At 34.0% G+C, this 27,069-nt stretch overlaps 1 protein-coding gene across 1 annotated transcript; it reads right to left on the minus strand.

The window, feature by feature from the left end:
• Window positions 1–20,240: 20,240 nt before the first annotated feature.
• On the minus strand, window positions 20,241–25,947 carry LOC129968201 (uncharacterized). Its single transcript, XM_056082054.1, has 18 exons — window positions 25,811–25,947; window positions 25,655–25,729; window positions 25,473–25,559; window positions 25,305–25,388; window positions 25,138–25,221; window positions 24,997–25,056; window positions 24,186–24,893; window positions 23,773–24,078; window positions 23,323–23,672; window positions 22,850–23,221; window positions 22,691–22,771; window positions 22,352–22,610; window positions 21,922–22,248; window positions 21,538–21,834; window positions 21,214–21,458; window positions 21,043–21,130; window positions 20,625–20,916; window positions 20,241–20,530 (listed from the first exon to the last, which is right to left on the minus strand). The coding sequence occupies exons 1-18, from the start codon at window positions 25,829–25,831 to the stop codon at window positions 20,241–20,243; spliced, it is 4,026 nt and encodes a 1,341-aa protein (XP_055938029.1). The 5' UTR covers window positions 25,832–25,947.
• Window positions 25,948–27,069: the final 1,122 nt, after the last annotated feature.

Genomic DNA, 27,069 nt, shown 5'->3' on the forward strand with positions numbered 1-27,069 from the left:
TAGAAAAATACAACATTTGTAAGAACTGTTTGAAATTGCATAAGCCACCCTGCAAATCCACATTCCTCTGCCGGAGGTGTCAAAAATCAGGCCATAATTCTTTGATACATCTGGATACGCGCCGTGCAGAGGTAACGCCCCCAGACGCGGGGGAGCAACTTTATGTAAACAATGAACCGTCTGGCTCGTCCAGGTTCCCCCAAAAACTGACCCCTGAGGCTGAGTCAGCGCTTGCAAGTAACTCGAAACTATCTTCAAACCTTCTATGCACCGCGCAGTTATTTATTGAAGACGCATTTGGTCAAAAAATAAAAATAAAAGCCCTGTTGGATTCAGGGAGTTCGGTAAACATAATAACTGCAGATTTGGCCAATTCTTTAGATTTGAAGCAGGAAAAGGTTAATGCATCCATCTCTGGTATTAACGGAGGAGAATTCTTCGTTAAAAATAAATTAACCACTACCATTTTTAATGAAGACAATGATTTTTCCAGAACTGTATCATTTTTAATTATGCCTAAAATTACGCATTTAACTCCTTCTAAAGAAATTGATATCTCAAAAGTTAACTTCCCAAGTGAGATAAAACTTGCGGATGAGACTTTTCATATTCCTAGTGAAATTAATGCATTACTCGGATGCGAGTTGTTCTTTGATTTATTGAAGGCAGAAAAATTTAGATCATATGATAATTCACTCTTGTTACAAAACAGTGTGTTCGGATATTTAGTAACGGGAACAATCAACAGCAGAAATTCTCATTTCTTTTCTGGATTAATTTTTGAAAATGATAATCTGGAGAATTCTGTTAAAAATTTCTTTAACTTAGAATCTTTTCCTGATGATAATACAGATGATTCAGTCGAATCAAAAACATATGAACAAACTTACAGTGAGGAACATTTTCTTTCCACTCATAAGAGGGATAGTACCGGAAGGTATGTTGTTAAATTACCAATAATTGAAGAAAAACGTTCTACATTAGGCGATTCAAAAGAAATAGCGGAAAGGCGTTTAAATTTACTTTGGGAAAGATTAGATAAAAATAAAACAATGTCAATACAATACAAGGCTTTCATGGATGAATATTTCCAGTTAAATCATATGGAAAGAATTTTAGATTCTCCTGAAATTGCCAATAGTGAACATTATATTCCTCATCATGCCGTGTTTCGCCCAGAAAGCACATCAACACCCTTGCGTGTCGTTTTTGATGCATCTGCAAATTCTAGCAATGGAGTTTCACTTAATTCCATTTTATTGAACGGTGGAACAATTCAACAGGAACTATTTTGCATCATTCCAAGATTCCAAACATATCAGTTTGCATTTAGTGCAGATATAAAGAAAATGTATCACCAAATTTTGGTCGCAGAAGCAGATAGAGACCTGCAAAAAATTCTGTGGAAACCTAACAGATTTTCTCCTGTGCAAACATACAGACTACGGACTGTGACATATGGAACAAAATGTGCTCCATTTTTAGCCACCAGAACACTCAAGGCATTAGCTGAGAAAGAAAAAAGTGAATTTCCTCAAGCATCTGCAGCACTTCTTACTGATGTTTATGTTGGCGACATTTTAACTGATTCAAATAACTTACCAGAAACCAAGGCTTTACAACAGCATTTAATAGAACCTTTAAGTAAAGGAGGCATGCAACTTCACAAATGGGTTTCAAACCATCCTGAATTATTAGGGAATAAATCAAAACTTAAATTTTGAATTTCCAGACTTAACAACAGTTAAAATTTCAAAGATGTGTTATCATCAAGAATCCCACCACCATAGACCTACATTGCTTCTGTGATGCCTCGGTTAAGAACTACGGTGCAGTCATCTATGTGTGCTCAATAAATAAATCCAGTGAAGTGAAAACAAGTCTTTTGTGCAGCAAATCGCGAGTGTGTGCAATCAATAATGACTTTATGAAAGAAGTTAAAACTTTTTGTGAATTGAATTTACTAACTAATATTTCTAATAATTTTATTTGTAATATTTTAAATTTAAGTAACAACTATACTAAAATTGTAAGTTATCTTTTCAGATTTATTAATCATTTGAAGTGTTCTTCTAAAATGTAAAAAATGTAAGATAATAATAATGGAAATTGAAGCAGCATCCAACTTCATGGTAAGCAAGGTGCAACCTTCTGAATTTTCAGAGTAAATTAATTATTTGTCAAAATGGCAAAATTAACTAAATCAGTACAAGTTTGGAAAAATTAGAAACATAATTATTTGAATAATTTGCATCTTAGAAACAAATAGCAGTTAACTAAGAATAATGTAAATCTTAATGATATGGTTGTAATCAAAGATCCAGATTTGCTTCCATATAAATGGAGACTGGGTAGAATTCAAGAATTAATAAAAGGTTCTGATGGTTTAGTCAGAGTTGTTGTAATAAGAGTTTCGAATGGTGTTATTAAAAGAGGTATTAGTCAAATATGTTTACTTCCAAAAAATTAATTGGATTTATATGTGTATATGATTGTAAATAATATATAGACTTTAACTCATTTGTATAAATGTGTATATATAAGAATTATTTCAGTACTATTTTGTGTAAATTTATATTTAAGAATTATTTTAGTATTTTTTATTTGTTTTTACATTTATTCATTTTTTATAATAATTCTGTCGAATTTATTGTAATGTGTGAAATTCATATAGTGTCTGAATATTGAAATTGTACAATTTCAAGGCGGGAGTATGTTACGTAAGCATGTTGCCCCGCCTCTCACTTGTAACGCCCTCTAGCGGTATATGTAAAAAACCGTCAGTCTTTGTAACATCATCGACCAAGCAGCATCGCCGAAAGGCAAGGCTCAAACCAACTCCCGAAAGCGGAGAAACAATAAAATCTTAAAAATACAAAAAAGGTCCGTCATCATTATCGAACCTCTCCAACACTAACGACTGTTTTCCCTCTTTTCTTCGTCGGGAAAAACATTGGATTTAGGCCAATACTAAGGAAGATGTTTTAAACAAAGAGGCCTTAACACCAGTAATACTTGGCTAGCTTTTCAAAGTACAACTTCAAAAAGGTAGATTAGCTGGATTCAACCGGAGGATTGAACTGCCCTGGTATATGATACCAATAATCTGGATCACTCATATGACGAATTTCTTTTATGCGATTGAAACGAAAGTAGACAAATTTCAGCTCTTTTTAATCCAGTAAAGAGCATTACTGGAATCAGACCAATATCGCATAGCAACTTTTTGATTTTCTGCTTTTTCAACACCTCCAAATAAGGAATGCAAAATAGATTCCTCAATGATAACTTCATTCTTTTTGCCGCGTATTCTGATATGTAGGATCTTTGAGACTCTGTGTAATAAAAACAACGAATTAATTTATTTCACCGTTCCCAAGCATTTGAACTACTGATGTTTACAGATAAACTCTAGGTAAGGATGTTTTATTATTTAAAGATCTGCCTGTAACAATTTTTTTTCTTCCGAACTTTTTTCATTATTTTTATTATTCGCACTTTCTTGATTTGTATTTCACATGATAGACAAATATTTAGGACAAATAATTGTTTGCTTATAGAAACAAGCAATATGTTTGGGTTTAGAATTTAAACATTGAAACAAATTCCTCGGTTTAAAAGAATTTCCTTTTTTTTTTCCTTCGTATGTTAAACCGTTCGCAAAACTACAAACTTGAGTTTTAATTTATCGCAAAAAAGCGCATTCCCTAGTTTTTTAATCGACCGGATACGAATTTCTTCTGGAATTATTAATTAAATCAAAACCGGATGGCCTATTTGCTTTTTCATGACCATGATGATTCATAGTTTTTTATTATGTCTAAATCGAAGGAGAAACGTGCAATAATCTATTTTTGTTGCGATTCAAGAGATGAGTCAGCCTATCACTGCATGAACTTTCTGCTGTAATTAATTCAGTTTGATAATGTTCGTAAAGTCTCCATACATCGCTTGGTAAACAAGACTGACTCTACAAGAGTATATAGCTGCCCGTCTAAAGTATGGCGCAGTTTAACTAAAGAATACTTTTGACCTTGAGTAGATTCGCATTATTTATGACATCCGAAAGGAGTTCGACGAAAACTTCCATCAGCAAATCATCTCTCCCGAAACGATGTTTTAAGCATTTGACAGCTTCCACATAAATTCTTCCTTTTGGCAGGAAAGATTCTACTAACTGCCTTGCTGGCGAATGCTTTAGTGTTGATTGCAGCCAATACTGAAATTTGTCATCATCTACAGTATCTTTATCTTCATGAATCTTTTTAATTGCCCCACTGTTGAAGCCATTCCTTAATGCTTCTACTAAATTGTTTTAATTCCTACTCTGAAACTTAAAGTTTGTGATTAGTATTACCAACAGATTCTTTTATGACAGTAACATCTTGTTTAGGTTTTTCTAACGCTTTTGATATTCTTTCGTTTTTGTTTCCAAAATTTATCTTCATAAGTAATAATTGCTTCATATTCCAGATTAAAATTTTCTTGCGGGCACTTCACATCGTTTTGCTAAAATAGCTAAAATTTCTGTTTCTGAACCGTTTAATACTTTATATTTTTGCTCTGAAAGAACTATCTGTTCCGCCAAGATATCTGTCCTCTACTTTCTTTTCAGATATTTCAGAAGCTTTATTTAATGATCTCGTAAAATTACTCCTCGTAGGAGTTTTCAACTTTTTAATGCTTTCGACATCCATTTTTAATAATCTCTAACTTCTAAATATATTTACGCAAATTCTATATATGTAAATCCAGGCAGGAATGCCGGTTTTGGAAATTTCTAGGCCCCAAATTTAAAATTCTAATTGTAAGAGAAAATATACTCTTACCTGTCTTTCCGGGACCTTCTAAAACAAAAGGATTGAGGTCTTCCAACATGAATTAGTCCACATAAAACATCGAAATCATTAATCCAATAACGGGTAAACATTCCTTTAATAATAATTTCTAAATTCTACTTCTAAATATTTCGAATTCTAAATCTATTTACACAAATTCTATATATGTAAATCCAGGCAGGAATGCCGGTTTTGAAAATTTCTAGGCCCCAAATTTAAAATTCTAATTGTAAGAGAAAATATACTCTTACCTGTCTTTCCGGGACCTTCTAAAACAAAAGGATTGAGGTCTTCCAACATGAATTAGTCCACATAAAACATCGAAATCATTAATCCAATAACGGGTAAGCATTCCTTTAATAATAATTTCTAAATTCTACTTCTAAATATTTCGAATTCTAGATCTATTTACACAAATTCTATATATGTAAATCCAGGCAGGAATGCCGGATTTTGGTATTTCTAGGACCCAAATTCAGAATTCTAACTGTAAGAGAAAATTTACTCTTATCCGGAACTTCTAAATAAAAGGAATTCATTATTCCAAATGAATTAGTCCTTATAAACATCGAGATCATTAATCCAATAACAATTCAGCATTCTGTTTTTTATCATTTTTTTTATTTCCTGGTCAAGGACACAGACACAGTTAATCTAATATAAAAAATGAATTTTTGTTTATTCGTACCTTATGCTCTGCCTTACCGTTCAACCGATTGCAATGAAACTTGGCCAACCTATTGCTTCCACCTGCGTGAAGGTTATAGGCATAGTGGAGTTACTACATCTAATATATAAAAATGAATTTTTGTTTGTTGTACCTTATGCACTGCCATACCGTTCAACCAACTTCGATGAAATTTGGTCACAATACGGCAAGAATAATACAAACCAATAGACGGCAAGAAGCGAGGCAACTATTCTCAACGGAAAGTCGATTGGAGAAGATGTGCTGATTCCACGCGTTTCCATTATTCCCACCAACTTGCCTTTTGATTTTAAACGACTACAGTTCTCCATTCGATTTGTATTCTCGATGACAATCAACAAGGCGCAAGGTCAATCACTTCAAGTGTTCGGATTGAACCTAGAAAATTCATGTTTTTCACAAGACCAGTTGTATGTTGGATGCTCACGAGTTGGATAGCCACGGAATTTATTTGTTTTTTCTGAAGATGAAGAAACAAAAAAATATTGTCTACCCTAAAGCACTTGAATAATAAAGTAAAAAAAAATAGAATAAATATTATTTGTACTTTTTTTATAAATATTATTAAATTTCAATGAATGTATTCATTGACGATAAGAAAATGAATATCATTCTTTCTATCATTCCTAATTAAAGAAGGCAGCTATTTTAAATTTGAAATGATATTTCCAAAATTGTTTCTTCTGCGGTAACAGCACGTCGGGTACCAGCACGACCTCCGTAATACGAAGGTCGTGATACCAGCTAGTTATTTATAAAGATTATTTCCATATTTTTTTCATGTGCACGAATTCTAATATTCGCGATTTCTTTATGCAGCTTGCAACCATCTTAACACACTTCACCAGCAAAACTTACTTCTGTTTCTGTGGTATCAAGGGATTTATTTCCTGACGTAACCAATGTATTACATCATATTATGGTCGAGCCACTAATTCCAACATTTGATTTCTCGTCAGAAAATATGTTCTAATTAAATTTGTTTCATAAAAAGTTTATTTTTAACTTTATGTTTTGTATTATCTTACTAGATGATAAAATGAGATAGAGGCATTAAGGTTCTGTTTGAGGCATGTATATAACGCCTTGCTAAACAATTTTAGTATAAAATATTAATTTTCATAATCTAATGAAAATGTTAGTGCAAACAGATCTTAGTAATTGTATTTGATCTTTTTTTAAAAAAAACTGCAAAATATTTTTTAAGAAGCTTCGGATAAATTCTTCAATGAAACTATTCAGGTAAAAGAATTTGCAACCGAAATCGATGTTGTAATTTTGAATCTATGATAACACAACACCGCGTAAGGAACAAAAGTAACTTCTAACATGACGCACGGGATTATTGCTTTTATAACTGCTATAATCAATTCATTTAAGTTTTTTATAATTAAGATGCACTGATTGTAGCCGTATTAATTCAAAAAATGTTTTAGATATACTTATTTAGGTTCAACTTTTCCTCTCCTGAATATAAGGAGTGAAGTTTCATAAAAAAAAGGAAAAAAAAAAAGAGTGTAGGATGAGTTAGTTTCGTATTTACCCTGTGCGCCATTTTATGTAAGTATGCCTCCGGCAGCTACTGTTCAAAATCACCTTAGAAAGTTTGTCCATTTTGGCGATAGAGCATGAAATAGAAGATTAAATTTGCAGAACTATAAGTGAGAAAAAAATTCCGTGCAATTTTAACGTAGTTGATGTCACTTTTACTTGATTGTGCTATAATACATTTTTAATAGAATTAAAAATATAAAAAAATTTCAGTTTAATAGTTTGGAGCTAGGTACAGGTTTTTCTGAATTTCTACTGTTTTGCATTACTTGATTAACAATCTTAGGTTAACGTTTTATTCATGTTTTTTCAATATGTATACGTGTGCATTTTAACTTAAAAGCATTTTTTTTATTTAAAAAATATACAATACATTTTTTAAAGTATGTGTTAAGGGACGGTAATGTTCTCTTGAGGCGACATATTCGGTACAGCGGGGACTGAAAAAAGTTAGTCTTACAGATATAGGAATAATCGAACCATCCCCGCCCTCAGTGGCCAAAACTAAAATACCTGAAACTGATAGAATTCTGGTAATATATTATTCAGGAACGAAGGTACAGTATTCTTCTAGAAGCTTCTTTATCCTAACATAGGAAACTATAAAAAAAATCTAATAAATAAAGCTGAGTAGTCGACTCAGTATGGAGTCAGTGGAAGTAGTAGAGATGAAAAGTTGAGTAAAATTCTCTTACCCAATTTTTTTCTAAGCTCTTTGTGCTATTACGAATGTTATTTATTGCTTGTGTTTGTGTGCTACTGTTTCCTGCAAGTGCTATTTTGAATCCCCAAATAATTAGGCGCCGTTATTTGCTTTTAGGCATGTTGGGCATTTTCACAGCATAACTCACAATCTATTGACACTTTTTATAACAAAATGCAACTTATTATTTTTATTGTTGAAAATGATTTCATGGGAGTTTGTTTTATGAGATTAAAAACACAGATCTACGACATAGCATTTGGTTTGTTGTTTCTTTTCTCTTTTTTTTTTTTTTTTTTTTCGAATCCTGATGAACAACACTTTGTTCAAATTGGGATATGAGTGAATATATCTTGATGGGGATAAAGAAAGCATCGATTAATTTGGGCATATTCAAAAATTATAAAATACCGAGTGAGTGCTTGAAAAAATTTGCAATTATTTATTGATATTCTATAGGCAAACGTTGGAATCAGAACAACCAAATTTGACACAAATATACCTAAAATGAAAATGTCCATATCGGAATGATTTTATTGAAATTTAATTAAATTTTTAATTGACTAAAAATTAAACAATGATCTGTGGACTGGTGGAAAGTTTCAGCTTTTGAAAAGGAGGTTTCAGGTTCGAGATCCGATTCCATTGAAGGGGTCTGGTGCACGTTAAATCTGTCGGAGCCAAATGTACTCCCGCTGATGTGGTGTAGATGTTTGGAGAGAGATGTCGTCCGCGTCATCTGATCGCAGTTCAAAATTACGAGGTCTGTTCCAAAAGATCCCTAGTGAGGCTTTAAATGGGACGTTAATACAAAAGAACTGAACTGAACTGAACCTTATATTAATCAGGGCCGTGCCATATCTAATCATATAAGTCGTCATACAAATGTATAAGTCTAATCTGGTGAGGACTTTAATCTGGAAGCTATTTAGGGAAGATGGCTTTTGCTTAACACTTGAAATAAAATTTTATTCTGATAAAAATAGTATGTAAAAATTTTTAATGAAATTTATATCTTTAAATTTCCTTTACATGCAACCATTTCGTTGTTGTTCAACCCAATATTCAAACACAATAATTTATTGAAGAATTATACAGATATTTATGTTATAAAAAATAATATTGTAAATGAAACTAAATTATATACTAAACACATATAATACATATGATTAACACTATCGTCTTACATTTAGAAATAAACATAATATATATACATATATAATATGAATATTTGAAAAATATTTTGCTAGAGAGAGATTCATTATGTAAAAATGTAGATAAATATAGTAGTTAAACTATTTGTTAACCATTATTAAATTATCTTAACACACGTCACTAAAACCACGAGTTCGTTAATAAAGTATAAAACATGTATGTAATAAACAATTTAAACGAAATAAGTTCAACATTTAGTAGGAGTTCAATTACAGAAATGGAACTTTTCGAGTTTTGATTTTAGCAAAATGGATTCAATAAATAAATCTATATCTAATATTTATAAAACGTAACTCGCAACAGAAATAATTTCAAATTTTCTAATTCTTTCTTGACTTGTAATAAACATTTGGTAATTTTTAAATTATATTCATTTTTTAAAATGATTTTTCCGCTCTAGTTGCCGAGACTGAAAATGTCAATAAAATATGTTCATTAAATTTCGTTAATAAGTCATGTTATAAAGTTAAACTACATATATTAATAAGATAAATACATAAAGCATAAATGTTGGAAAAACGCTTCGATTAGACGCCTACTAACATGAATTCTTGCTACACAGCAAAGGATACAGGGCACGTGAACGTACCAAATTCATTTCCGAAAAACGTACACTTGTAAAATGTCTACTAAAGAACAATATCATGACCTCCTCCTTTCTCTGCCTTTGTTCAGAGCAAATCTTCCTTTGCATCGTTTTGTATATTCGTTAACAGCTGTTTTTTCCGGTACTATTTAGACTGTATTACATTAGGTTTGGCACTATCCTGATTAATATAATGTTCAGTGCATTTATATTAACGTCCCATTTAGAGCAACAGTAGGCTCTCTTTGGACGAACCTTAAATTTTGAATTGCAGTCAGATGACGAGGGCAACACCTGAGCTAGTATATTCTCTCCAAACATCCGCACCACACCAGCGGGAGGACGTATTATTTCTGTGCGTTTGCTTACATGTATAACCTTGCTTTGTGTATTTACAATTTAAATATCTTATTTTGATAATGTTTACGAATCTTTCCCCTTGTATAATCTAAATTACTGAATCTTTCTATTTTATTATTACTATTTTTTGTTCTGGGAATATTTGTGAGTATTCCCCTTTTGATCGAGTTTCGACTTACGCTTAGGAGCTTTGTGTTATATTTGTTGGCATAAAAGGAGTTAATACCTACAATCTCAAAAAAAAAAAAAGTTAGGAAAAGGAATAAGTTAAATTGTTTAAAACGACGCAGTTTAGCGTTTCAATCATAAAAACTTTTTCTACAAAATTTGGCAAAACCTTCACTCATACATGCTATTAAATGTCGCTTTGATTTTTATCAGTTAATACTTATTCTAATTTTTGATAGAAAATGTAATTAATCTTTTACAGAGTATATTAAAATATTCTACAAAAATTTATATGCTTCTGAATGAGAAAATAGAGGATCTTATCTTAGTTGACGCTTTTCAAAAAGAAAAAAAATGGCCTTCCCCGCATAATTTTCAGACATTGCTTAGGTTCTAAAGAGTAAAATCCGAATAAATTATTAGGTTACATGCGAATTGTTTACGTTGAGAAGAGAGAGAAAGTAAGTGATATAAGCGCAGCTGAACTTTGTAACGAGGAGTTTATCCCTCATAAATTATTCTTGATACCCATCCACACATACTTTGTTATGAGCTCGTTTTTGTTTTAATCAATCATCCTGTGTTCTAAATCATTGGAAGTTTCGGTTCGGATTCCCTTTGCGCATGCGTTTTAGCGGTATCGTTACATTAAGTTTCCAGAGAGTAGAGGTACTGCATTTGAATCTTAAATCTGGTATTTAACAGCTGCGAATTCCTTTTGCATTCTTCTAATTTCATCCATTTTTCTGCTTAAGAATATGTCTAAATCGGTTGCCAAACAAAGTGAAAAAAAGTCTTTCACATTTATCTGGAAATTAGAAAATGCTAGTTATTGTATCCAAAAGAAATCGGATGAAATTGTAAGCCCAGTATTTGTGGTGGATGAAATACATGCAACAAAATGGCAGCTATGGCTATATCCAAGGGGAAAGGAACATGGAAATTATATTGGCTTTTACCTTAAAAGTGTAAAGGATAATAAAGATGCGGTCGATAGAGAAATAAGATATGAACTTGCCTTCATTACAGAAGATGGTTCGAATCTGTCTCATGATGAGATTAAACACACCTTTCCCAATGGTTATGGCTATGGATTTCCCGAATTTGAGCAAAGAGAAAATGTATTCATTTCGGAACGATCAACATTAGTAGTAAACAGGGGTATATGGTAGGCGGCAGAGTTGAGTTGTTTTTCTCCTACTGCCCCCCCCCCTTTCTATCCCCCTCTGAGTTGAGGTGTTTTTCTCCTACTAACCCCCCCCCCTTTTCCATCCCCCTCTGAGTTGAGTTGTTTCCTTCCTGCACCCCTCCCCCTCGAGTTGAGTTGAGTTGTTTAGTTCCTGCATCTGTATAACGTCATCCAGGAGTTGAGTTGTTAATGTGCTACTTACCAGTTGAGTTGTAATATGCTGATGTGAACTGAAGTGAACAGAAGGTGAGTGACGTCATCCAAATGTCAAGCCTAGAAAGTTTCAAAGTTCCTTAATTTCAATTAGATCAATTATTAGTAATCTTAATTAATTATAACTAATTACTATTTTTAAATTAATTTGATTAATCTAATGAACTTATTTTAATTGAACTTACTTGTGCGATTTTTCGAGGCGAGAACTTGGCAAAATTTCGTTTATCCACAGTCAGATTCGAACCCGCGTCCATCGACTCCGGAAGCAGGAACGCAGACCACTATACCACGTGGGACTTCATGAGACGAAGTAAAGATAAACTATTTGAATATTACGTCACGTATTTCAAGTGCTGCCATCTAGTGGTGAAAATTGTAACAAGTGTTTAAAAAGACGTAGAGATGAGTTGTTTGTTGCTGAATGAAGCTACGGATTCAGAGGAAGAGAAGGGAAGAGAAGTTTGTGACGTCATGTTTGGGAACTTAGGCATTTCTTAGTGGCAACAGGTATGTGATCATGTTTGAGCAGGAAAGGGCAGGTGGTATGACGTCACTGAGAGTTGAGTGAGGTTGAGTTGTTTACCTTCTACTTGCTGACTGTTTCTAATATTCTGATTGGCTGATATAGAGAACTGAAATGAATTGAACAGTGCCAAGTTCTTGGTAGACTCCTCCCAATCCTTTGAAGATCACTTCATTTTGGAGCTTGCTTCTAGTCTGTGGTGTGAGACTTCCTTTCAGTTGTTGTTGAACTTACCCAATTTTTTCTGTAAGATGTATCTGTTTAAAGCTGGTGGAATTTCAAAACGCAAAAGTGATCATCAAGATAAAAAGCCAAAGAAATTGTGTTTTAACGAACGTGTGGACCAAGAAATAACTATGGATACTTTACCCAAGCATATGGTCCATCTTGGTGATGGTTTATTCACTTTAGTGAATGCATTTCAAAAGGAAACTCGAGTACATATTCGAGTCTACTCGACAGATGGAAACGGTGTTTTACATCCAACGAAAGAAGGATTGTCTTTGAAACCAGAAGTGTGGAGTTCCACTTTGTGTACACTCAGCAGTTTTCCAATCAATGAAGATGCTGACGCCGTGTCTGTGATGAAAAAAGAAGTGTGCATTTTTAATCTTACGGTAAACTCTGAAAAGTGCGTGAGCCTTCAAAGACTGTTCCAGAGAAAAAACGGCTCCTTTCAACTTGTACCAGAAAGGGTCTTATTAAAAGGTGCCCAAATTAATCGACTGTGCGAATCATACAACAAGATATTTAGTAGTGTTAAGAACTGTCTCTTAACGTATACACTAGCAGAACGTGTAAGAGTCGAAATAAGCAAATATCCTGACGATGGACGTTGGGAAGGATGGGATGTAGATACACCTCAAGGCTTTGAAGAACTGAGTAATTCATTGTGCAAGTGTTTGTTGGATTTCATTTCTCACAATATAACTGTGCTTTCAAAAACAGAGTGCATTGACTGTAAGCATGGCTTCGTTTTTAATATGGAAATGCATGAATGCATCTCTGCAAGTAAGCAGGAAAATTTTGTCACCTATTTTGAAAAAGCTCTATACAATATAAATTGGGATGATTTGGCTTCCAAATTCGTAAAAGTGAACATTAACAGACCATATATCCGATGGTTTGAAAATGAATTATTTTCAGAAATTAATACTGAAAAAATGTTTTTAAAAATCGAAGAAATGTATGTAAATGAAAAAACTGATGTAACTTCGTCATCTTTAGAATTCTAATTTTTTCAATAAAAGTTTGTTTTTTAGTTTTGTTTTGTTTTATGTCTTTCTTTTTTCACACGACCATATATAAAGGCCTTTTGTAAGTTCTATGTGTTCTCATTAGGAGTATGTGTGTGTGTGTGTGTGTGTGTGTGAAAGAAATACTTTAATTAAATATTGCTAATTTTTATAAAAAATGGCAGGAAACTCACTTGAAAAGTTTTATAAAAATCCTGAGCATCCAGCAAGTTTTACAGGAATAAATGCTTTGAGCAGGGCTGTAAGAAACAGTATAAAGACTAAAGACATTAAAAAATGGTTAGAGTCTAAAGAGTCTTACACTCTACATAAGGCAGCAAGACGAAATTTTAAAAGGAATCGAGTGATAGTAGGTGGAATAGATGAGCAGTTTCAGGCAGATTTGTTAGACATGCAGTCTCTAAGTAAATCCAATAAAGGCTATAAATATTTGTTGACATGTATAGACGTGTTTTCAAAATATGCTTGGGCAATCCCTTTGAAGGATAAAAAGGGTCATAGTATTTTAAACGGCTTTCAAAAAATATTCAAAGAACGTACCCCCCTGTTACTGCAAACTGATAAAGGAACAGAATTCAAAAACAAATTAGTCCAAAATTATTTAAAGAAAATGAACGTACATTTTTTTACGACAAATAATGAAACTAAAGCTAGCATAGTCGAACGCTTTCATAGAACTCTGATGTCAAAATTGACGAAATATTTTACAGAATATAACACACGAAAGTACGTCGATGTGATTCAAAAATTAATATCTAGTTACAATCATACGTGGCACCGAAGTATCAAAATGGAACCATCTTCTGTAAATATTGATAACCAAGCAGAAGTTTGGCAAAATTTATATGGCAGTCATTCTCAGCAGAAATCAGGAAACTCCTCTTTTAAAGTAGACGATACGGTACGAATTAGTAAGTGGAAAGGGAGATTTGAAAAAGGATACGAAAATAATTGGTCTCGGGAAATATTTACTATTTACAAGATTCTCCCAAGAACCCCGATTGTTTATAAGCTGAAAGATTTTAACAATAATATTATCGAAGGAACATTTTACGAGAAAGAAATGCAAAAGGTTGAAGATTCCGGCTATTATCCTGTAGAAAAAGTTATTAAAAAAAGAAACAAAAATGGAAAATTGGAATATTTTGTTAAATTTCTAGGTTATCCAGAAGAATTCAATTCGTGGGTGAGTGAGGTGAAATTACTATAAATAGCGTAGTGCTTTTAAAATACCTAATCAGTATATTTAAAAAATGTCATTCTATCTGACACTTCCCTCCGATAGCTCTCTACATTATTTTCCCGATAACAAAACTTCAAGCTTTGTAACTCAGCTTCCTACACCCATATTATTAGAAGGAAAATGGGAAGTCGGCTTAGCCGAAATAATTTACCCACATACGTGGTATAATATAAACGAGAAGAACAATATCTTTGGTTTTGATTTAGGTGATGGAAAGTTAATTACCAGAAAAATTCCACCGGGTTCTTATGAAACTGTTCCAGATGTTTTAAAAGCAATGACACTACCTTCGCACGAAGGTAGAATCAGTTTTAAATTCAATACTAACAACAAGCGGGTGAAAATAAAAACAGAAAAGAAATCAAGAGTTGTCTTACAAGAAGGTTTGTGTAATCTCTTAGGTTTCTATCCTCATGTTGTGGAAGGAATTGAAGAAGGTTCATTCGTCGCTGATCCACAAGCAGCTTTTCCAGTATTTTATGTATATAGTGATATAGTCCAGCCTGTTGTTGTAGGACATGTTGAAGCACCCCTTTTAAGAGTTGTGAGAATTTCCGGGAAAGACGGAGATGTTATTAGCGCTCATTATGACCGGCCTCATTATGTGCCTGTGATTCGACATTCCTTTCAAACCATAGAAATGGAACTTCGTCTTAATTCAGGTTCTTTGGTTCCATTTGAAAGGGGAAAAGTGATTATTATTTTGCATTTTCGAATGCGACAGATCCTATAAATAGACGGGACTTTTTAGTGTAAGCATTAATTTCAATATTTTGATATGAAAGATGAGTTGTATTAAAAAAGTGCCGTATGCTTGTTGCCCAACGAAATTCCAGGAACATTATTCGAATCACAAAGGTTCTGGAATTCCATATTACGAAGGAGTGTCTTTTCAAAAAGGATATGGGTTAGGTGGAATATTTCGCCGTTGGTTTCGAGCAGCATTGCCATTTCTAGTGAAAGGGGGAAAAGCAATTGGAAAAGAAGCTCTAGTCTCAGGAACGAATGTAATTAATGATGTTGTTTCTGGGGAAGATATCAAAATCGCTGCCAAAAAAAGAAGTAAAGAAGCTGGAAAAAACTTGGCTCGAAAAGCTATTGGTCAAGTACAGTCAATGATAGGAAAGGGAAAATATAAAAGGAAGAGAAAACAACAGAAAAAAATCATTTCATCTAAGGTACAGAAGAGAAGAGGTCGAGACATCTTTGATTCGTAATGGCTTACATTTTGAAAGGATCCCCAGAATGTGTCAAATCAGAACTGGAACTTTTTCACTTACCTCCGACTCAAACAGCCGTAGAAAATGGTCAGTGGGTTGAATTTCATCCCTTGTCTAATGTATTCGATGGAGGACCTGTTGAATTTCACATTTCTGGAAGCGGCGAAGAGTATCTCGATTTGAGTCAAACCCAACTTTATGTAAAAGCAAAAATTTTGAAAGCAGATGGTTCACCTATTCTAAAAGAAACTAAGACTGATTCGAATGGTTCATCTACATCAACATCGTCATCTTCATCTACATCTGCATCAACAACACCAACTGCATCTACATCAACAAAAATTAATATAGGCCCTATTAATTTATTCCTTCATTCAATATTCAGTCAAGTAGACGTTTCCTTAAACGATCGCCTTGTGTCTAATTCTAGCAATACATATCCTTATCGATCTTATATTGAGACGTTGTTGAATCATGGCTACGACAGTAAGACTTCTCAGCTTACATCTGAAATGTTTTACAGTGATAATGACGAAGGATTGGAAAAACGATCAAAATTTTTTGAATCGAGTGCAACAGTGGATATGATAGGAGGATTACATAGTGATCTGTTTCATCAAGAAAGACTATTATTGAACTTGGTGGATGTGAAAATTAAATTGATTCGAAGTAAACCTGAGTTCTGCTTGCAAGGAGATGAAGGATACAAAGTTGTTTTGGAAAAAATCAATTTGTTAGTTCGAAAAGTTCGTGTCAGTCCAGGTGTTATTTTAGGACACGCCAAAGCTTTAGAGAAAGAAACAGCAAAATATCCTATTAATAGAGTACTTTGCAAAGTATATTCTATTCCTCAGGGAAGTATGTCGATGGTGCAAGATAATATTTTCGTAGGACAGATGCCCAAAAGAGTCATTATAGGATGCGTGGAAAATGACGCTTTTCATGGAACATTTCAAAAATCCCCTTTCGAGTTCAAGCATTTTGACATGAATTTTATAGGAATTTATGTAGATGGCCAGCCAGTCCCACATAACCCTTTCGAATTAAATTTTGATAAAAATAATTACATCAGAGGTTATAATAGCTTGTTTTCTGGAACTGATAAATTCGGACAAGACCAAGGATTATTTCTGTCAAGAGAAGATTATATAAAGGGAAATACACTGTTTGCGTTCAATTTATCACCGGACCTTTGTAATGGTGATCACTTAAATCTCATTAAGCATAGCAATTTAAGACTGGAAATTAAGTTTTCAAACGCGCTTTTACAAACCATCTGTGTGTTAATTTACGCCGAGTTCGATAACGTAATAGAAATAAATAAATCGAGGAATATTTTATATGACTTTGGAAATTGAAAATGAATGGAAATCAGATACATTACATTTTATCAAGAGACCCTTATACTTCCCCCTTTTTCCGTGGTGTATTTGCATCTGACACAATTCCGATCTTGAAAGAAAGGTCTGCTATTGTTGTGAATACCGACACGTCATCTGAGCCTGGATCACACTGGTTAGCCTTTTACTTTGAAGCTGATAAAGTTGAATTTTTTGATTCCTATGGTAAGCCACCAGCATTTTATGGTCGACTGTTTCACGATTTCATGTCTCGTTATTCCTCTGCGGTATGGAATTCGACACCGATGCAAAGTCTTACGTCTAATGTTTGTGGAGCCTATTGTATTTATTTTATTTTAAAACGATGTCAAGGACAATCTTTGTATTCCATTGTAAACAATTTATCTCATTGTCAGAAAAATGATTTTCGAATGTATCAATTTGTGAAAAAAAGATATGGTGTAAGAATGATTTTTAGACAGTAAATAAATTTATTGAAAGCTATTTAGTTCTTTTTCTGGTATAAATACAACCACTCACGAAATTGTCAGTTAGTAATCATGAATGCTTTACATCTGCGTCACCCGTGCACCGTTCTTGTAGGTGGAGCAACAGGTTGCGGGAAAACACACTTAGTGAAGAAATTAATCGATTTTCAGACGATATATCCTTTCCCCTCTAAAATAATTTGGTGCTATGGAGCTTATCAAAGCCTGTACAAAGAAATGAAGAATGTGGAATTTCACGAAGGACTGCCTTCTAATATCAATAGTATTTCGAATGCTGTAATTGTGATCGATGATCTAATGGCAGAACTTTCCAGTGACAATAAATTAAGCAAACTTTTCACTAAAGGAAGCCATCATCGTAACTTAACTATCATTTTTATAGTTCAAAATATATTTCACAAAGGTAAAGAAATGCGTGATATTTCACTGAATGCACATTACATGTTTTTATTTAAAAATCCCCGCGATCGTTCCCAAATCATGCATTTAGGTCGCCAGCTTTACCCAAATAATGTGAAATTTTTTCGAGAAGTATACGAAGATGCTACCTCAAAAGCATTTAACTATCTACTTGTTGATCTGACACCTCGAACGGATGATTCATTGCGCCTGCGCACTGGACTTTTTCCGGGAGATAAATATTATGTATATCAGCCTCGTTAGTCATTTCGTTACGGAAACACCATGACATCAGCAGTCTTAGATTTTGAAGGATTTCAGGTATTTCCGGGGCGTTTTATCGTCAAAGAGATGGCAGTGTGCGCTGTGAATGACGATACTTTCTGCGGACGATGGCTTTTTAAATCGCCTCATTCTTTCGAAAGTTTGGATCGTAAGAAACAAAGTACTTACTCTTGGATTACTAAGTTCCTTCATCTAATCGAATGGAATGATGGTGAATTACCTTACGATACCCTTCGCTGTGTGTTGATAGTCATTTTCGAAACATTTTCCTATATTTACGTAAAAGGACTTGAAAAAAAGAAATTTCTAGAATTTTTGACCGGGCGCGAAATATTAAATCTTGATGATTTTGAATGTCCAAAAATAAGAGATTTACCAACTTTCGATTTGTTGTGCCCCTACATGCATCGAAAAAGCTTTCATCATTGTGCCGTCTACAAAGCTAAGGTATTTGCCAAATATTTGGAAACTATATAAAGTCCTTTCGCTGAGCAGTTTTTGATCAGAATAGTTATCAATATGTGTACGAGGCAGCAGCTAGAATATTTGAAAGCTATTTGTAAAATTAAATCGAAGAGTTCAGTTTTTAAAACATGTCCAAATAATATTATTAAAGCTCTGTGTGAATGCGCACTGAATGTGCTTCAAGGAAATGTACCTCTAACTAAGAAACAAAAGAATAAACTCATTCCTTTTAAAATCAGCTTAAGGAAACTTTCGGACAGGAAAATACCCCTATATAAGAAGAGACAACTTCTCATTCAACGTGGTGAAGGGTTTTTATCATTTTTGTTACCTGCTGCAGTATCTGCGATTAGTTCTCTCATCAATGGAGTACACTAAGAAAATGGTATTAATACCCGAAGATCGGGCAGAATTTGTGGATCATTTATCTGATTTAGACACTAAAATGCAAAATATTCTTAAAAAGAAGGATCTGTCAGAAAGCGAGAAGGTAAACCAATATTTACAAATTCTTCAAAAATTTGTGAAAATACAACAACCTCAACAGGAAAATGAACTTGAAAATCAAGAACCAGAAACTATTTCAGAAATAAAAGAGGATGCCATTACAACTCGAATTTTACAGTCTGCCCCTGTTAAGTATTTGAATACTGCTAAGAATATTTTAGATTTCTTAAAAGCTAATCACCCAATATTATCGTGGACTCCTGAAGGAGAAATTGTTTACAAGGGCCAGCGGATACCAAGAACAAGCATCGTGAATCTATTCACAGACTTACTTCGGAACAGAAAGAAGTCGCCAAAAGGATTCAAGGAATTTCAAGCAGCCATAAAGGAGATGAACATGCCTCCTACTTACATTGTCAACCAAAAAGTTTTTAAAGATAATGTTTTGGGAAACCCTAAATCAACTAAACATGTGTATGCAAGACTAAATAAATGGATTACATATTGATGTATCTTTATGCACAATAAAAACACCATGAATTGCAATAAGCTTCCTTTTTTATGCACAATAAAAACACCATGAATTGCAATAAGCTTCCTTTTTTATTCACAATAAAAACAGTAGATTACAATAAAAAAACAGTAGATTACAATAAAAAAACAGTAGATTACAATAAAAAAACAGTAGATTACAATAAAAAAACAGTAGATTACAATAAAAAACAGTAGATTACAATAAATTTCACAATTTTTAAAATGTACAAGGAATAAAGATCGATAGTCTTAAACTGTCTTCAGCCTGGAAAAAAATATGAAAAATGTATAAGATTATGTGTAAAAAATGTTAAAGTTATAAGAGTTTTTAAATACATGTAAAATCATAAAATTGTCTGTTATGGGAAAAGCATATTATACAAAAATATCAGTTCATAAATTTCATATTAAGTTGCAATTAAATTAATTTTAAAAACAGTAAGAGGAACTCAATCTTTTAATTATGATATAACTTATACTTGCTTTAAAATCCATAAGGTATGGTTGAAAGATCTTCTTTTACAACCCTCTTGTTGTAAACCATCCTATACAGTTTATTTTCCTTCGCGTTGAAGACTTTCCTTCTTTTCGCGTCTCTCTTTATCTTGGCGGCATCATCTAACAGTATGCTGTCCTTTCGGTCCAAGCTGCATACAATATGCTTGATCGAGTGAAAATTTAATGCTAAGCTATTTTTAAAGTTCAAGGTAAAACCCCGAACTTTGCAGCATGTCTTTCCACTCGCAGTTTCATATGCATAATTCTTGGGCCCTCCTATAAAAACAAAGTATTAGATGAAAGCAATTTTTTATAAGAAGCATTTTATGCATTATTACAGAACAATCGGAAAAATTAAAATCATATTTACCAGAGATGAATGTAGTGATTACATCACCGTCCAACTCGTCTGTGAAATCTCCCAGAAAATTTCCGAGTGGAGGGTCATTGTCACCACTACTAGCGTAGATAATACTGTCTGTATCATGATACAGAACAGCTTCTCCGAGCTTATCCATCTCTGAATAGAGCTTCAGCCGAGCCCAAGCTGTAGTGAAAGCCGCCAAGAAAATATTGGTGCCAGTGTCCTGGGGAATGAATTCTTTTTTGCTGTCCCACACAATAGCCGCCACTTCTGGTGTTGGCAAGTAGACGTCCTTTACCTACGAAAAAGGAAAATCACAAGATCAATATTCATCTTTACATTTTTTTTTATTCAGTATGAGCATTTGTAATGATAAATTAGATATTCTAGTTGAATTTGATTACAGAGGAATAAAACGGCTTACATTTTTTGTAGGATCAGCTAACATCTTATTAAATGCAGGTAAGTTATCTACATAAGATAGGTGACACTTGTTGATGTTCATTCCCCACCTAGAAGGAAAAAAATGATTAGCTAATTACACAAAGACAAATAGTTTATTAATTACAGTTTATTAAAAAATAGAATACTTTACCTCCCCCAAAAGCTATTCAGTGCAAGTTTGGCAACTTGCCGTCTCCCTGGATTTTTTTTGATTTCAGCAGGATTCAGTAGAACACCTTCCTTCTCGAAGTACTGCTGAATATAGGAAGCCCTTTCTTCAGCAGTTGTGCAATCGGAAGGATATCCACTGCTTTCCTGCTTAATCTTTAGAAAAAGATCTATGTAGGACTGGAAGAGACGTTTGGATTTCTCCTGGAAGTGATACACCTCATATATCTGAAATAATAGATATATATCAGTACCCCAAAAATATTTATGCAGATAATATGCAAAGAGTTGAGAAGATGATACTTACTTTTGAGATTAAATAGCCTTTCTCAACGGCTAGTTTCACTTCTTCCGTCACCCATGTTCCTACGATAGATCTTTCTTCGTCGCTGTGATGACAAGAGCTTTGGTTTAAGCTTTCAGCACAGCAACGGCAGAGCGGAAACATTAGTTTTCCATTACATCTGACAGGGAGAACAGGCAGATGGAGTCCTCGGGGAGGCAAGACACGGCATTTTACAATTCCGAAGTAATCATCAATACTCCGGAAATTTTCGGTGATGACTTCAGGATGCCCCACGGGATAGAGACAATACTTATTAACCTAACGGGAGAAGTTATATTTTAGGAAGAGAATATATTTATATAATATTCCAAACATACGCATAAAAAACTTCTCAAATTTACTTACCCACGGATACAGTGAAGTAAAGTCAACATATTTAGCTGTCCCTTCAAAGAACAATTTCACCGCATTTGTCCTACCACCGTAGAAGGCATCCCTTGGTTCAAGCCGATCTTTTAGTTGATGACTTAGAAGAAATTGATGTAATTCTAAGTCATCATTTGATCTTCTTTTAAAGACGTGTTCCCATTCTTCGATGACTCGAAAGCCTTGATTCCTTAATCTGGCAGTTGATTCATTTGTTCTTTCAAACAAAGTCCTCATACTAACGCCAGATAAGGAATTCAAAGTGCCTCCTTCGAAACATTCAGGGCAGCCATGGTAAAAACAGCCCTAGAATAAGAAGAATTCGTTTTATTGATATATTCTAACATAAGCCGAGGAAATGAATAATTCAGACTATGTACTAAAAATGTATTTGAATAAAGAACCTTACATGAAATTGATAGATGGTATTTGTTTCTGCACAAAATCCATCAACAGACACTCCGTTTATACGTTTTTCGCCCTGTTTGTTCAACGCGTGCTGAATTTCAATATTTTCCTGGGCTGCAATGAAATCCAGCCAGCGTATAGCATCAGGGCTGTAATTGGTGCTGTTGATGTATCCATGTACTGGCACCATGGCTACTGAATTCTTCCGAATATGCTTGTATCTGTATGTTGCCATACAAGCCGAGGCAATGGTCACGTAACTGAAAAAAAAATGATTTCAAGTTTTATATTTCAAAACAAGTCAATTCAACAAAACAGGCGAATATTTAAAAATAATTACCAAAATGGGTCCACGTCTGTAATTTCTAGAAACTGCTTCCTGAACTCGAGACAGCACCTTCTGAGTATATCCACATCTGATCTAAATTTTTTAAAAAATATTTTAATATCCTTAACAAAAAAAATACTTGCAAATAATACTTGTTGAAACAATACTTACTTGCAATAAGAGAGCATTTCCTTTTGAAAATCAAATTCTACCCCTTCCTGCATTCTATGCCATTTTAGAAACTCATCTCGCATTGCTCCAGACATTGTATCTGGGCTATAAAATGAGATGTCAGGAATGGGGCCAATATACGTTTGATTTTCCCTCTTATTGAAAAGATGTGGAAAAAACCCTTTTTTCAGTTCACTTAGTCCAAAGCAACCCGGCAGTTTGGACAAACTCATTGGCAGAAAATTGAAGGAGTCAATGAGAGTAATCCTCAATGTCGGGTGGCCAATGGACATAAGCTTTGAACCGTTGGGTATAACAGATGGTGCTATCCCTTGCTCCAGAAGCCAAGCCATGACGAATTGTCCATCAAAGCTGAAAAAATAGCATTTTAAATATTTTCGTCAACTTGAAACATTATAGAAAATAGTTAAAAACAAACTAAATGAATATTTAAAAATATTTAATATACTCACCCCTTCATGTTATGCGCTATTGCAGTGTATCCTTTGTGTATGGGAGTGAACAGCCATGCACAAAATTCTTGGCACGCTGTATACCCTCTGAAGATTGTTTCCTCCCCATTGGAATACTGTGCTACAGCAAAGTTTACTTCATGGGTGCCTGACGACTGATCCGTTTCGAAGTCGAAAAAGATCAGTTTGTCAGAAGGCATTTTGGGTGAAACAATCTCCAGGAAGCATCGATGTTCCGACACATTCACAAACTGCTTGCATGAAGGGCATCTGGACGTTCCACATTTGTGCATGTTCATAGGGCAGATCCTCCGTAATAAGACTTTGCCACAGTTTCTGCATTGGTACATCTAATAAAATAACAATTTAAAGATATAAATTTTGAATTGAAAAGCATAAACATTAATCTTTCGTCAAAAGTATTTTATACAATACAAATGGAGTCATTACCTTATCGCATAAAGATTTCTGTCTTTTTCCAGAAGTTGCTTTATGCCATTCAAAGCAACTGGAAGAGCGGCAAAGTCTATCACAGTCGGAGCAACGCTGGGGATGACCGGGTAAGCAATCTTTCCTGAGACAGATGGGACACACAAACTGGCATCTGTGGTCTTCAAGATTCATAAAGGGTTTTTCACATGGCTCGCAATAGTTATCGGAGCCATAAAACCCTTTAAGACTTTTAATTACATCGTAATGCCCATTATGAAGCCACAGATTGATGCGTCTTTCTCTGTCTCTGCCTTTGTAAGAAACCTTTAGAAATAAAGAGAATAAAAAGTTATACGAGTCGCTTTTCCAAATCCATGATAATATTATTTTGTCAAGCAAACAATATCTAAAGATAAACTATCAAATCTTACCTTGTTCAAACTTTCAGAAGAAATGACAACAATTTGGATGTCGAGGAAGTCTTCGAACGTCCTGATTTCTGAATAAGAACAAGGTCCCAAAGGAACTCCAGCATCATTGTGAAGAATTCTGGCTCTGTTAAGAAGAGCCGGCCTTCTTCTATCCTTCATGGAGTTTATTGCAGCCCGGTCATTTTCCAAGTGAGCTAAAGCATATAAAATGGCCTTAGCACAACATAACCCCTCCTTGTCAGTCGGTATCGATAGAACTGATCGTTTTTTAAGACGATCAGTTTCGATATTGATGATTCGGCGGTTGCCACCTGCACCTATGTCCCTGTGAATGATGATGATGTCAACATTGACACCATCTTTCAGTTTCAGCTTCTTGTAGGATTGAAGCACCCGCATTATGGGTGCAACAATTCTTTCCACTGTCACATCGGATACCGGCATTAGAACCGTTGACACAGGCCTCTCTAATCCTATTGCCATGAAGCAAAAGCGAATAAGATCAGAAGGCCTTAGATTTTGCGTACAACGCAGAATGAGTAGGCTAAAAAGAGCCCTCACTGCTTCAACTGCTGCAACCAAGGGAGTGCGTTGAAGCCTAGGTGGTATTTTTTCTTCCTCTATCCTAGCCCTAAATGTCACCTCTTCTGCGTTGTATCGCTGATTGACCCTCCTATTTGTTTCGTCAACGATTACCGCATTATCCAGCTGCAAAAAAAAAAATACTTTAGATGGGTGATAAGCATAACATAAGGCTACTCGTATTTATAGAGAGAAAATGTGTATGAATTTTACATTTAATTATACCTACGTTCTCGGACGAAACATTTTCCAGGAAGGCAGGGCCACGTGTCGAAGGTCCAGGCTGATTCTAAAAATTAATGTTAAATGAATATCCACGAGAAAAAAAATAGAAATGAAGTCATAAATCTAAAACTCTTGCTATATTTACCTCAAATCCAGATCCTACTTGATAGTAGAGAGGAAGAGGCATAGGATTATCGTGAAACATTTGCGATGTCTCACTCTGAGGAAGCTAAAAAAAAGTAAAAATACTTGAACTGGAATAAATATAAAATAATTTAGGTAAGTTGGAAGAAAAAATTATGATAAACATACATCATCGTCATCAAAGTCATTTAAGCAATCGTTTATTCCATCGATTTTATTGTCGTTAAACAATTGTGATGTTTCACTCAAAACCTAAAAAATAAGATTTAAGATGATAATTTTCATGCAGAATAATCGTATATATCAGGAAATTCCAGAATGAAGCGAAATACATACATCACTATCACCCATTGCAATCGCTTCCAAGTCTTCAATCGCATTTTCGCGAAAAACTTGCGAAGTCTCGCTCGTCTCGCTCAAACACTAAAAAAGAAAAGCCCAAAAAAAAATTTTTGCAGAATTTCTAATAAATACAACATTACTACAAATTTCTTTAGAAAATTCCATAATATACGTACATCATCAAAGTCTTTGAAGAATTCCATAGCCTCCATATCATTTTCAATAAATATCTGAGAAGTTTCACTCAAGCACTAAACAAAAAATATCAGAAAGAAATTACGAGATTTGTAACACAGTGTTATATTAAAAGTTTACAAAAATCGAATACATACATCGTCATCACATTCATTCATCGGAATTTCCTCATCTTCAAACAACACCTGATAATAAAAGTTGTATTAAATACAGAAGTAAATAGATTTCAAAAATAACAAAGTATTTTCCCTGACTATTTAGAAAACACCTTTATTCCAAGCCTCGTTTAAAAATGCACAATATTCAAGCTACACGTTTCTTCTAAGCCTCGTTTAAAATACATACTATTTAAACTACACGTTTCTTCTAAGCCTCGTTTAAAATGTACAACATTCAAGCTACACGTTTCTTCTAAGCCTCGTTTAAAATGTACAACATTCAAGCTACACGTTTCTTCTAAGCCTCGTTTAAAATGTACAACATTCAAGCTACACGTTTCTTCTAAGCCTCGTTTAAAATGTACAACATTCAAGCTACACGTTTCTTCTAAGCCTCGTTTAAAATGTACAATATTCAAGCTACACGTTTCTTCTAAGCCTCGTTTAAAATGTACAACATTCAAGCTACACGTTTCTTCTAAGCCTCGTTTAAAATGTACAATATTCAAGCTACACGTTTCTTCTAAGCCTCGTTTAAAATACATACTATTTAAACTACACGTTTCTTCTAATACCTTATATAATATGCAGGGTTATTTTAAATACGAAATACAAGTTGTTGATGCAAATATAGTAAGGAAGAAATCTCTCACAGTTTAGCAAACTAAAAGTAAACAGCATGCTACATCTTTTTTTTCGAAATATCCACGCTGCCTGTTTATGGTAAGACTAACCCTCGTTTAATTTTTCTAAATCTTATATCCGAAATGTAATTTTAAATACTACATACACATAAAATGTTATGAATCAGCTATTTAAAATAAAAAGAAAATTTCACTGGAAAAGAAAAAAAACTTACCTCGCTAATAGTTCTCTTAGTAGAAGACATCTTCAAAAATAAGCAGGAGTTAGCACAGCAAACAAGAAAATAACAACACGCTCCGGCACAGGTCAAAGGTGAAAGGGAAATGGAGCTGTGCTGAGTTAGCCCCTTATAAACCAGGTGCGCTGTAGTGAACTCTTTTCAGTTCTCTATATCAGCCAATCAGAATATTAGAAACAGTCAGCAAGTAGAAGGTAAACAACTCAACCTCATTTTCGAAAACCAAGAACAACTCAACTCTCAGTGACGTCATACCACCTGCCCTTTCCTGCTCAAACATGATCACATACCTGTTGCCACTAAGAAATGCCTAAGTTCCCAAACATGACGTCACAAACTTCTCTTCCCTTCTCTT

This window comes from Argiope bruennichi, chromosome 5, assembly GCF_947563725.1.
Source record: "Argiope bruennichi chromosome 5, qqArgBrue1.1, whole genome shotgun sequence".
Taxonomy (NCBI): Eukaryota; Metazoa; Arthropoda; class Arachnida; order Araneae; family Araneidae; genus Argiope; species Argiope bruennichi.

Excerpts from the sequence above, each read along its gene's own strand:
- LOC129968201 (XM_056082054.1), bottom strand. The coding sequence starts at position 25,831 with ATGAATGAATGTGATGACGAT. Across the intron at positions 25,560-25,654 it reads TCTTCAAAGACTTTGATGAT|TGTTTGAGCGAGACGAGCGA; the intron begins GTACGTATATTA and ends TTTCTTTTTTAG. Across the intron at positions 22,249-22,351 it reads ATACCATCTATCAATTTCAT|GGCTGTTTTTACCATGGCTG; the intron begins GTAAGGTTCTTT and ends TTCTTATTCTAG.